Source organism: Mustela nivalis (assembly GCF_964662115.1).
Source record: "Mustela nivalis genome assembly, chromosome: 15".
Lineage (NCBI taxonomy): Eukaryota > Metazoa > Chordata > Mammalia > Carnivora > Mustelidae > Mustela > Mustela nivalis.
Window position 1 is genome coordinate 71,088,650 of NC_139034.1, and position 12,405 is coordinate 71,101,054.

At 43.7% G+C, this 12,405-nt stretch overlaps 1 protein-coding gene across 2 annotated transcripts; it reads left to right on the forward strand.

Annotated features, from left to right (window-relative positions):
- Positions 1–235: 235 nt before the first annotated feature.
- LOC309849126 (uncharacterized protein) lies at positions 236–7,400 on the forward strand (the record flags this gene model as incomplete). Of its 2 annotated transcripts, none has more annotated exons than XM_082701438.1 (3): positions 236–973; positions 2,725–2,839; positions 6,725–7,400. In XM_082701438.1, one exon carries the CDS (start codon positions 236–238, stop codon positions 596–598), a length of 363 nt encoding a protein of 120 aa, XP_082557564.1. In that variant the 3' UTR covers positions 599–973; positions 2,725–2,839; positions 6,725–7,400. The 2 variants fall into 2 exon arrangements, with proteins under 2 accessions (XP_082557564.1, XP_082557563.1); XM_082701437.1 differs by having other exon boundaries at positions 2,766–2,839.
- Between the last annotated feature and the right edge of the window lie 5,005 nt (positions 7,401–12,405).

Genomic DNA, 12,405 nt, shown 5'->3' on the forward strand with positions numbered 1-12,405 from the left:
TGCAGCGGGGTATGGGAGGAGGATCAGGTACTGCAGCTGCGAAACCTCTGCTCGGGCATGCGTTTTGGTTTACACACGGCCCGGGTAGGGAAACCCATTTCAGCGATGGGTGCATTCCTAAGTCTCGGGGGTAAAGCGTTGATCTCTGTTCTGAGACGGTCTGCGTGCACGGAGTAATCCGGTTTCAGTGCGAGAATCAGTCACTAGGTTTTATTTATCTTCGGCTCCTGTGGGCATGCAGCAGGCCCCTAATTACCGCCGAGACCCGTCGTGGGCAAGGAAAGTAATAAACAGTAATCACGCCGCGTCCACGTCGAGTCCCAGCGAGAGCAGGGCTCGCGGCAAGCCGCAGGAAGCGTGCGCTTCCAGGAGGGTGTGCGGCGCGCGGGGGTCTGCACGCGCGCAGAGCTTGTTAACGGAGGGCGTGCCGGAGGCGTGGCGCGAGGTGTCCGGGCGAGGCGCTCCGCGAGGCGGGCGGCGGTGGGCGGGCGGCGGGGAAGCGCGGCCCGGGGAAAGGCAGCGCTGCGCGGCGAGCGGCTCCCAGCTCCCGCTCTCCCGGCCGCCTTGCCCGAGCCGCCGTGGGCGGGGCCTGCGGTGATTGGCGGGCGGGCGGGGAGGTCGGAAGTACTTTGTTTTTTATGCTAATGAGGGAGTGGGGCTTGTCCGTATTTACGTTGAGGCGGGAGCCGCCGCCCTTCATTCACCCACATGGCCCTTGGAGGTGCTGCCGTCGCCGCCCGACCTGCGCCTTCGCGCCACTTCGCGCCCTCGGGCGAGGCCGAGGGGGTGGGGACGACCCCCGCCGCGTAGCCGCGGCTCGCGCCTCTCGCGAAGCCCCTTCGCGGGGCGGGCCGGCCGGCCGGCCGCACCCCCGGCCTGGGGCCTCCGGTCGTAGTAAAGCGGAGGCGGGTGGGGAGGCGGGAGCGTGAGCCCGCGGCGGGCGAGGCGAAGATGGTGGCGGCTACTCCTCCTGGTGAGTCTGCCCGCCCCTCCGCCGAGTGAGTGAAACCTGTTGTGTGCGGCCCCAGTCCGGAGGGAGGGCGGGCGGGCGGGTGGGGCGGAATGGCCCGGGGCAGCGTGGCGGCGGCGGCGTGGCCGGGGGCCGGGGCGGGTCTCGGGCCGTTGGCCGCCCCGGCGTGTGGCAGCCGCGACTCGCTGCCCGCCCGCTCGCTCGCTCGCGGGCTGGCGGAGGGGCAGGGCAGGGCCGGGGAAGGGAGGGTGGGAGGGGGCGGCGTGCGCGCGGCGGCCGCGCCCGGGACCCGCGCGGACCTTGCCTGGGCCGGCCCCGGCGGGCGGGTGGGCGCGCGGCGCACACAATGGCCCCTCGGGGAGGGGATGCGCGAGGCTCGCGCCCCTTCCAGGGCTTGGGGTGCACGCGGGGCGCGGGGTCCCCGGGAAGGGAAAGTTTCTCCCGGGGGCGAGAGTTAAAGCGCCTCCAGAACAAAGCGGCGGCGGCAGCGGCACATGGGGCAGGCCGCGGGCCGGGAGGGGGCGCGCCCACGAGGTACCTGCGCGCTGGCGGGCGGCGTGGCGTGGGCGGGAGCCCGCGGGCCCCCAAACTTTGTGCGCGCGAGGGTGGGCGGAGGGCGCGGGAGCTCGGGGCGGCGCGGCCTGGACGCCACCCCCACTCCGCGTGGGCTTTGTTAACCCGCGTGGGCAGTCCCCGGGTGGGGCTCGCAACTTCCCGGGCCGTGGCCCGCGGAGCAGGCCCGAGCCGACCTCGGTGGCGGCTCGGAGCCGCTTTCGCCCGCCCGCTGGCGGGGAGCGCGGCGCGGGAGGGCCGGGCCGGCTCGGCGGGAGCGGCGGCCGTGCCGCCATGTTCCTGCGGGGCGGGCTGCGCGGGGGTGAGGGCGGGGGACATGGCGGCGACTGCGCGCCGCCGCCGATTGTTCCCGGCTTAGGCCTCGGGCCGCGTGCGACGGGCACCGCAGCCGCGGAGCCCCCGCCCCTCTGGGCCGGGCTGGGGGGGTGGGCGGGGGACACAAAGGAGGGGCGGCGCGCCCGCGTCCCCGCCGTGCTCGGGCCTCGGCGCCGCCGGTCGCCGCGCGGCTGCCGCCGGGAAACGGGGTGGGGGGGGGGGTTGCCGCGTCCGGCAGGGCCCGACTCTGACCCACCGCCCCCTGGCGGCCGCTCGGGGAACCGCAGGGCCGCGCACCCCCTTGTGCGACATGTGCTGCCGGCCCGGGCTCCATGAGCGAGGCGAGCACTTTGCAGTCTCGAGTGTTCCTTCTCCCTTCTCTACACCTAAGCCGGAGCAAAGAGGATAGGAACTGGAGAAGGCAGGCTCGTTCTTGCAATACCATTAAAAGAAAAAATTATTAACCTGCCATCCCGACCACATCAGTTGGGGAAACAACTCTTTATCCCGGCTTGCAGCCACGAGGTCTTGATTGGGGGAGGGGTGGTAAAGAATAGTCCCTTTGCTGCTGCTTTTCCCTCTCCTCAGAGCTGTACAGTACAGTTAACGACTGTTGTGGATTATCCTGGAGTATTTCAGAATCTTTTTAAATAAGATGTGAATCTAATACCTGTGGGGTTTTCAACTTTATTCTCTTAACACGTTTTCACCCATATACATTGTTGGTCTTTTCAACATTGCCAATGTTGCTTGGTTGCCTTATCGTCGGTTTAGCAAGTGGATATAACTAATTGATGTAAGGGTGCCAGAAATGAGCACATTTATATTTAAATATGAGTTTGGAGGGTGATAATAATTTTCAGCAGATATGTTTGTCTTTTTTCCGTTTCCCCACCCCCCATCCCAGTCATACACGTGGACCTAACTGCACCAAAAGCTTTTCTTAAGGATACTTGCTGAGAAGAAAGTTTTCCCTAGTGGGTAAGTGTATTCTAATTTTTTTTTGTTAACTTTTCTTTAAAATAATTTCATTTACTTCAATCTTTTATTTCAGTAAATAGATGGGATTGGGTTTTCAGAGCGTGAAATAGGTATCCTGTACTTTGTCCATTTACCTTTTCTAGAAAATAAGCTCAGTGTGGGTCAGCTAATTTTTAAGGTAGTAAAAGTACAATGCAAATACCATATAAGTTTTTGGAAACCGATGCACAGTTTTAAAAATGTAATTTTAGAAAGGCTTTGAGTGATATAATCTGATCTGGTGTAAGTTTTCAAGATTCAAAGAAATTTAAATGGGGTGTTTTAAGTTCTACAGCTAGCTAATACACTGGAAATGTAGTCTGAACAGTAATTTTGTTAATCAGTTTGCTAAGTATTTGCAATTATAATTGGAAGTCAGAAGAAAAGAAAAATGTTTTGCCACGTGGATGTGAAGATTCCCTCTAAAAGGTACACGAATCAAATTGCCCTGTTGATCTATTAATTCTCATTCACATGCAGTCTAATCTTGATTGATTGAATTTTTTTTTTTTTTTTTTTCCTGAGTATGTCTGGGAACCTCCAGGTAAAAGAAGAGCCATCAGTTTCTCTGACAGTATTAGATTGATGCTTAAGATTGTCTTGTGAAAAAGATTTTTCTTCTGCTTTTAAGGTCTAAATGTGCTTGTGAATGAAACTTACAGGTTTGAGATAATTAAATTCACTTTCTCTTCCCCATTAGGGACTGCTGAATTTTTATGTTTTATAGCTCTTAAGAGTTGGAAGTGTTATTCTAATTATTTATTTCGAATTTAGCAGGAATAAAGAGACCATCACCTTATAAGACTGAAGATTGTGACCAGTCAGAATAATGTCAAAGTGCTTACAGTGCAGGTAGTGATATGTGCATCTACTGCAGTGAAGGCACTTGTAGCATTATGGTGACAGCTGCCTCGGGAAGCCAAGGTGGGCTTGAAAGTGCAGGGCCTGCTGGTGTTGAGTGCTTTTTGTTCTAAGGTGCATCTAGTGCAGATAGTGAAGTAGATTAGCATCTACTGCCCTAAGTGCTCCTTCTGGCATAAGAAGTTATGTTATCATCCAATAATCCAAGCCAAGCAAGTATATAGGTGTTTTAATACTTTTTGTTTGCAGTCCTCTGTTAGTTTTGCATAGTTGCACTACAAGAAGAATGTAGTTGTGCAAATCTATGCAAAACTGATGGTGGCCTGCTATTTCCTTCAAGTGATTTTTTACTAATTTTCTGTACTTTTATTGTGTCGATGTAGAATCTGCCTGGTGTATGTGATGTGACAGCTTCTGTAGCACTAAAGTGCTTATAGTGCAGGTAGTGTTTAGTTATCTACTGCATTATGAGCACTTAAAGTACTGCGAGCTGTAGAACTCCAGTTCCGGCCTGTCACCCTGTCAAACTGTCCAGTTACTGAACACTGTTCTATGGTTAGTTTTGCAGGTTTGCATCCAGCTGTGTGATATTCTGCTGTGCAAATCCATGCAAAACTGACTGTGGTAGTGAAAAGTCTGTAGAAAAGTAAGGGAAAATCAAACCCCTTTCTACACAGGTTGGGATCGGTTGCAATGCTGTGTTTCTGTATGGTATTGCACTTGTCCCGGCCTGTTGAGTTTGGTGGGGATTGTGACCAGAAGATTTTGAAAATTAAGTATTACTGAAGATTCGACTTCCACTTTTAAATGTTCCAGAAATATAAAGTATTAAAGTAAGCTTTGTAATTTTAATTATTTTGTCAGTGTGAAATTCATATATGTAACTTTTTGTTCTTTAAAATGAAGTTTTGTCATAATTTTGTGCTAAAACATTCCACCTCTGAAGTTGATTGTCCGATTTGACTATAAGTTTTTACTATATTCTTTGTCTAATTAGATTTACTTATTTATTAAGTATTCAATTATAATTGTGAAGAAAATTTAATACTATGATTTGTAAAGTTAGGATATTTTTGCTTTTTTGGAGCTGGTATTCACAATGTCTTAAAGTTAATAAACTGTTATTTGTACATTGTTTATTTAAAGTTGGTGAAAGTATTCTGTTTAATGCAACATACAAAGAAAGTTGTGGGGTTTGGTTGGTGGTTTTTAAGCATGTTAACTTATATTTGGGAGGGGAGGTTGTCTTTTGTTTCCAGTAAATAACTGTTTTACGAGTACTAGTGTTCTTAATATGTAAAACTGTTGACTGGTTATGTACTAGTTTGCTTAGTAATTTATGCTGTATAAACTTAGTGATCCTTGGACTGTCCTTAGCTTTCTGGGATTTAAATACAGGAGTTTTAAAAAGAAAAAAGAAAAGACGCACTGGTACTAAATGGAGTGACAAGTATATGTATGTGTACATGTCTCTGATGCCAAGAATATAGTTGGTTTGGAGAGTGAAATTGGTTTTTCTCTCTGTACTACTATTACCATTCCTTTTCCCTTCTCCCTTCATAAACCAGACTTTGCCATAGTGATGGTTTGTCTAGACTTCTGTGACTTTGTCACTGGAGTGGAACCTAAGCAATGGCAGTTACACGGTATTTTATCCATTATTTCTGCTTTCGTGTGTTCTGTGTCTAGCTTGTGTATCACCTGTGTAGAAAAATGTGGGTTAATTTGAGAATAATCAGATTTTAAAGGATCTGGTTTTAGATTTAGATCCAAGCTGAATTTTGGAGGAAAGCTGTTATCTTAGTAATGTGGAGTAAATTTTCTGTACTTACTTATTAAACCATCTGGTAAATTTAGAGGACACCTTATTAAAATCGATCACATAAAGTGTAACATGAAAGTTTAATCATGGATCCCTGAATAGAAAGGTAAGAGTTCCATAGTTCTAGAATTGATTATTAAAAGGTAATTTTTCAGAGAGAAAGTGCTAAGAATTGTACATGATTTATACAATGGAAATGTAATTATCTTTTAGTTTGGGTTCTTAAATCTTTTGAAGAAAATATTAAAATGGTTTTGTTGTGATTATTTAATGACATACTGTTTTGAACTAAATGTTTCAGAGTCCCATAACGTTATGGCTGCAGGATTGGGGTATGGTGATAATTAGTGAAATAAAGTGATGTTTACATCTACCAAACCATATAATTTCATTTTAAAGCTTTTGGGGAGAAATATACTATCATTACTGTTCAAAGTAGAACAGTGATAGGACGCTCTTCCACAGGATTTCTTTATAAGCTAAACTGTCAGATTTTAATAAAATCCTAAATGGTTAACTCTTTATGCCTAGATGCTGGGCCTTTGTACTACTTGTGTTCAGAACTCAATTGGACTTTAACTAGACTTCACATCTAGTAAACAAGTTAATAGATGTGTATGTTTTCTTATGGCTTTGGCAGTAGGGCCAAGGTTGTCAAGAATTCACTAGGAATTGAATTTTTGTTTCTGGTTTTAAAATGTGTGGCAAACTTTATGTTCTTGATTCTGTTAAGATTTTCTTAGGCAAGACAACTTAGTTTTTGAGTACCCTAAGAAAAGGCCATGCAATATAATTAGCCATTTTGAGATAAAAATAAATTGAATGAAAAAAAAATAAATTGAATGCATTCTTTGTAGCTCCTAATTGCCTGCCTCTTCTCTAATCGACCTGGGGAAGAAAGCTCTAACCTATTTTGTGTTTTAACCTTTGTGTTTAAGACTTAGAGTACTTTGCTCCTGGTTTAATAGCCTTAAGACTGTTTTCAGTAAAAAATAAGTGGTTGTTTTTGTGGTTGTTTTTGTTTTTGTTTTTTTGCATGTTCTGCATGTGTGGATCGTAGTCTGTGCTTAGAAGGAAAGCACTTACCAGCTCTACAAATTATTTTTCAAAACTGCTTGCAAAGTAGTGATTTTACTAAAAACTTTGAGATCTTCATTTTACAGGCAAACCTGTCTAAACAGAACAAGCCAGACTTGGGTTTTCCCCTGTAGTTTGAAGAGCCCTACAGAATGATTCCTGACAAAATGCAACCTACAATTGCCTGGAGAACAATTCAGTGTTACATTCAAGTTTATTATATATTTAATAAAATACTGTTCTGTTAGTAATTGACAGCTGCGGTGTAGTTGTCTATCATTAGAAAATTAGCCTCTTAGCTGAGTAGTAAAGGTATGGAGAGCACAAGTATACAAGGCCAGTATTTGGTGTCTGAGTAAAAATAAGATTACTATGTCTACTTGAGTCTTTGAGGGTTATTCTTTGCCTTAGAGGTTGTTTAGCTTACACTGTTTAGAAGTCTGAATTAAATGTAGCTTTCTTTTGATAAGTTCAGCTCCTGATGTAATAGTCCTCATGAGTTTTGAAGGATAACTAAGATGGATGTATCCCATGATTTTTAAGACCATAGGAAAATTGTTAAAGAAGGCTTAGTTTTCTTTCTGGTAATTTAAATAGGCACAGCATTCAGACAGGCCCACTTATGTATTTGCAATATAGTCCTGTTGTTTGAGTTGTTTTGGTGCATTTAATGTAAATAAATAAAATTTTACATACTTTAAGACTGTTTGTTAAGAAATTGTCCGGAATAATAAGCATATTGAAATAAAATTTTTAAGGTTATTCTTAGTTGTGGCAGTTTTTGTTTGTTTGTTTTTTCCCCTGTTACTTAAAATGATCCAAACATCTTTGCTTATCAATTTGAGGTATTTGGGAAATGGGGACAGATACTGAAGTGATTTATTACATGAATTATCTTACTTCAGTATCTGTGGCATCAGCATTTGCAATTTTACAGATGAAGTGAGATTAGGAGTATTTACTTGGGAAGATGTAAAATATAAATGGACTCTTGATTAAAACGCATGTCAATAGTTAGTTTATAAAAAAGATTATACTCTTATTTTGAACCTGACAAATGTTTATATGACATTTGAATTTACTTGATTTGGAAATTTGGACTCTTGTGGTGTATAGTAACTTAAAATGTGATAAGTGCTCCAAGTATTAAGTTTTTTGTGTTTGGTGGGGTATTTTGTTTTTTTGTTTTTTAATATCATAGAGACTTAAAATCCAGCCAGTTGAGATATTGTTAATTCAAGTATGAAACGTTTTCATTTTCATCTTACTGGGATTTGTCCAGATATTAATAGTTTATTTTCTTCTGTTCTTGGAGGGTTTTTTTGGTTTTTTTGTGTGGTTTTTTTAACGTATTGCTATATTTAAGTTAAGAGGGGAAACCAGCGTGTGAAGTCCTAAAGAACTGCTTTTAGTAAAGATCTAAATATTTGGCTATAGGGTTGAATGTTTTCTAATGGATTTGTACTGTATTTAAAACATTGATGTTCAGTTTGTACAACTAAAAGTATTTTTTAGAATAAGATGAAAATTAGGATATTTAAGATACTTTGCTTGTGGGCAGTAAAGCAGTTTTAAAAGCAACAATCCTAGCCTTGTGCAGTTTTGAGTACTTTGAAAAATAATTTAATGCCAATACAAATATGGGCTTAGTTATTAGTAGGGCAAGTATTTATAGTATAGAGGTAAAAAACAAGCCTGAAGTTGGTAGCAAGTGATGCCAAACCAAATGTTTGGTGAAGTGTCTCCATTATTAATAATTGCATGTGTAAGTTTAAGAATATATGCTTAATGGAAAATTAGTTATGTATCTGTTTACATGCTTGTTTATTTCTAAGAATTGTATACCGTATGAAATTGCTATAGATAATGTGTTGACTTCAGTTAGACTAAAAAACATTAAAGGTTCTTAAGTTTCACTTCAATAAACTTTAAAGGAGTGATCCTCCTAGACCTGGTTGAGGTGTAATCTGTGTGGGAATACCAACAGGGTAAACTGGGACTTAAGAATGTTGGCAAGACTAGATGAAAGTGATCTCTATTCAGGCTGAGGATACATGCTGCTTAAACCACTAGGTACCTTAAAAATTCAGTTAAATTTCTCAACAAAGTCGAGAATGCAAAGGCCATGTTCAGGGACTACCACTGCTGGAATCTAGAGTGGGTTATACATTTACAAGATAAGGTTCTTAACCATAGTTGGGCATTATAGTTACCCAGACATACTTTTAGAAACACAAAGTCCTAGAACTTTAATTTGGGCGCATAAGAATGAATCCAGAAAGTGAGTAGGGCTGGATGCTAGGAAGACAAGCATTTTGAGAAATTGGTTGATTTTGAACTGTTAAAGAATATAGCTACTCTAGGGACACCTGGGTGGCTCAGTTGGTTAAGCAGCTGCCTTGGGCTCAGGTCATGATCCCAGCGACCTGGGATCGAGTCCCACATTGGGCTCCTTGCCCCGCAGGGAGCCTGCTTCTCCCTCTGATTCTGCCTTCCACTGTGTCTGCCTGTGCTCGCTCTCACTCGCTCTCTCTCTGACAAATAAATAAATCTTTAAAAAAAAAAAAAAAGAATATAGCTACTCTGAATTGTCCAAGATGATGATCCTTATGAATGCAGCACGTCAAAGCAGTACCTTGGAATCTGTGGAGGTGGAATGCCGAATAGGAATAGAGAATACATGTTTGGTGTTTTATATACTTTGTTTTATGACTGTTTTGGTTGGCATTAACCTTTTAGCTGGTGCCAGCCTTAAATTTGCTTCTGAATCCACAGGCTTTTCCTTTCTCCCAATTTTATGTAGTAAATAGTAACCCATTGATAGGCCAACTGTGTAATTGTCTTTTCTGGACATGGATCTGCTTGGTTGAATTCTGTGGTCACACTGATGTGTAGCTTATTCTGGACAAATGATTTTCTAGTCTTCCAAAGAATTGTCAGATTTGCACCATCTCATTTTTAATAGGGTGTAGTTTCTGTGCCATTTTATGAATATTTCCGAACTGATTCTGCCCTTACCTGTACTGTTAATAGTATAGACCCCTCACTTTAACATCTGAACTGTAAGTAGCCCCCCCACCCCCACTCTTTAATCCTCTGTACAAGATTTAACTGCTCTGCCTCCACTCAGCTCGCTCTCCAGGCTGACTTTTTCTTCATGGACTTTGCACTTGCTCTTCCCTTAGCTTGGAAAAACTATCCCCTCAGCTGTGTGATTTAATCCTGTTTCTAGTCTGCACAAGTACCAGATCAAACTAGTTCTCTTAACTACATGCTCTATTTTCCTTCTCTAGGTCACTTTTCCTAATAGAGTTTCCTAGTGGTTTCACTTGGGATCTTGTTAGAAATGCAGGATCTGAGGCCCTTTCCCAAACCTAAATTGGCATCTTCTCTCTTTGTAATCATAGGCCCCTGTTCCCTTCTAGGATCTTCTGTGAATGTAGAGATTTGAAAGTGATTCATTGATGCATACTCAACACCTGAAACAGTACTCAGCACATAGAAGGTACTTAGTAAGTTTTGCATAAATAAGTAGAAGTGCCCACAGGTGAATATGAGTGCTTAAATGAGACTGGCTCAGTGGGCATTAACAGCCAAACACCTTGGTCTTTTAGTACATATTGGACTTAGGAAAGGTGTAATCATTGTGAAGTATATTAGTGATAATAAAACACTTGGTAGAAGGGATTCAAGTAGTGTTTGTGAGCAGGAGATGGAACTAAATAATTTACAGTACCTAGTAATCATTCAGCAGGAATGAAAATACAAATGTCCAAAGCTTCAGGAAAATAGAAAACCTTCCTTCAAAGTTCATTTGTGTGGCAGTGTTCTGGTGATGTTGGAAGTAAATGTTGAACTTGACCCAGTCCCACAAAATGAGCAACTGACATTCAGACTACCAGGGTAAAGGAGTGCACCTGCCAAACTGGTACTGAGGAAGGTAAGCTTGATGTGAGGCTGTGCTTAGTGGCAGGTTAGTTCTGGACATGATTTTGTTGCCTGAATGAAGTGAGGCTCTCTCTCGTATTTTCTTGTATCACTGTTCTCTATTCAATTTCACCCCCCCCCCCCCGCCCCACTTTTTAGCATTGTTAAAATGTCACAGTGCGTACCAAAATAACCATATGGTGTTCTAACTTAAGTTTCACCACTAGCACAAGGTGTTAGGAATACAAAGAAGGCTTACACTGCTATACTGAGCCTTGATGAAATTCGGAATTCTCTTTGACCTCCTGGGACAAATCAGTACAGCCAATAAGCCTCAGGAATATTCTTTGTGGTGTAAGGAAAGGTTCAGAATAAAGAAGTTGAGGAAGGAAAAGCAGGTACTTTCTCGGGTTAATTTTAGGGAACATGCAGAAATTGCTATGACCATTTTTATTTTTTCTAAACCACACATGTCTGTAGTTCATGTAGTCTGGGCCCCAGGAATGTGCAGACTCCCAATTTGAAGACTGTTGGAAGTCACCATGTGGTACTGCAGACTGGTTAAGAAATTTAAGGAACTACTTACAGAGTCTTAGAGAAGTGTTTAAGAGGGAAACTTCCTGGTTCAAGGACCAGCTTCCGTTAGTAACTTAGGCAAATTCATCTTTAGCTTTCCCACCTTGTCAGGGAGATAAAACAGCTGTCATAGGGGTAGGGGTTTATATCCAGCTGAAAACAAATCTGCATTTGCCCCAACTTCAAAATGGTTTAAAAAAAAAAAAAAACTTAAAGCTTTGCTTGGCTGGGACAAGTTTAGGTGTCAGACCCACCTGAAATAATATGAGAAAATCATGTTCAGGCCTGGTCCTTTTGTGACATCTTTATCAGCAGTGACAGCTTTACCTCCCACAAGCACACAGAATTCCTTGGGGTGGGCGGGTGAGTGGATTAGGAAAAGGCCAGGTGAGCAAGCACTGAGGGTGGATGAATATCTCCTGTTGCCACCAGACGGTATGTTTCCAGTGAAGGGAGGGATGGGAGAAGACAGGTGGAGAGCTTTCCGGTAAGGTGACAATTGGAGCACATGTCGGATAGGCCAACGTTCCCAGGCCCAAGATGCCTTTCACGTGCTTGTGTCATGGCTGAGCTGCTGCTTAGTCTTATTTTAAACGTCATCTGAAGAGGCCTTCATTACCCTACTTGGGTCTCTTCTACCACTTGTTCCATTTAAAGTACACCACGAATTTGTTTTCTTAATATTCTGTAAGTCTGGGGTCTCTGCACAGGCCCCACTAGGTTAAAATTAAGATGTTAGCAGGGCTGTATTTCTGGAGGCTATAGGAGAGGATCATTGCCTTCGCCATCTTCTAGAACCTACCTCGCATTCCTCAGTCCACAGACCCTTTCCCCATCTCAGATCTAGCAGCCGTGGGCTGAGACTACATGTCACATTATTCTGATCTCTGTCATCAAGTCTAGGACCTCCTGAGGCCTCCCTCTTACACTTTTAAGGACTCTGGTGAGTTATGGACATTGACACCCCCACCGCCAGCTATTCCCAAATAATCTTACTGTAAGGTTAGCTGATTAGCAGCCTTAACTCCTTTACCGTGTAAATGGTTTTGGCAGGTTCCAGGGATTAGAGCAGGGGTGTTTTGGGGGGTCATTTTGCCTATTATGTGTCCCCTCATGAAATTATGCCACTTTTAGACATTATTACAGTCCCAGGCCTGTGTAACTTTAAGGTTTTATTCATACAGCTTAAGTAAAATCATTGAATTAAGGTGAGGAAAAAAACAACTCAGACTGATGTAAGAATTTTCTTCTATGGTATTTAAAT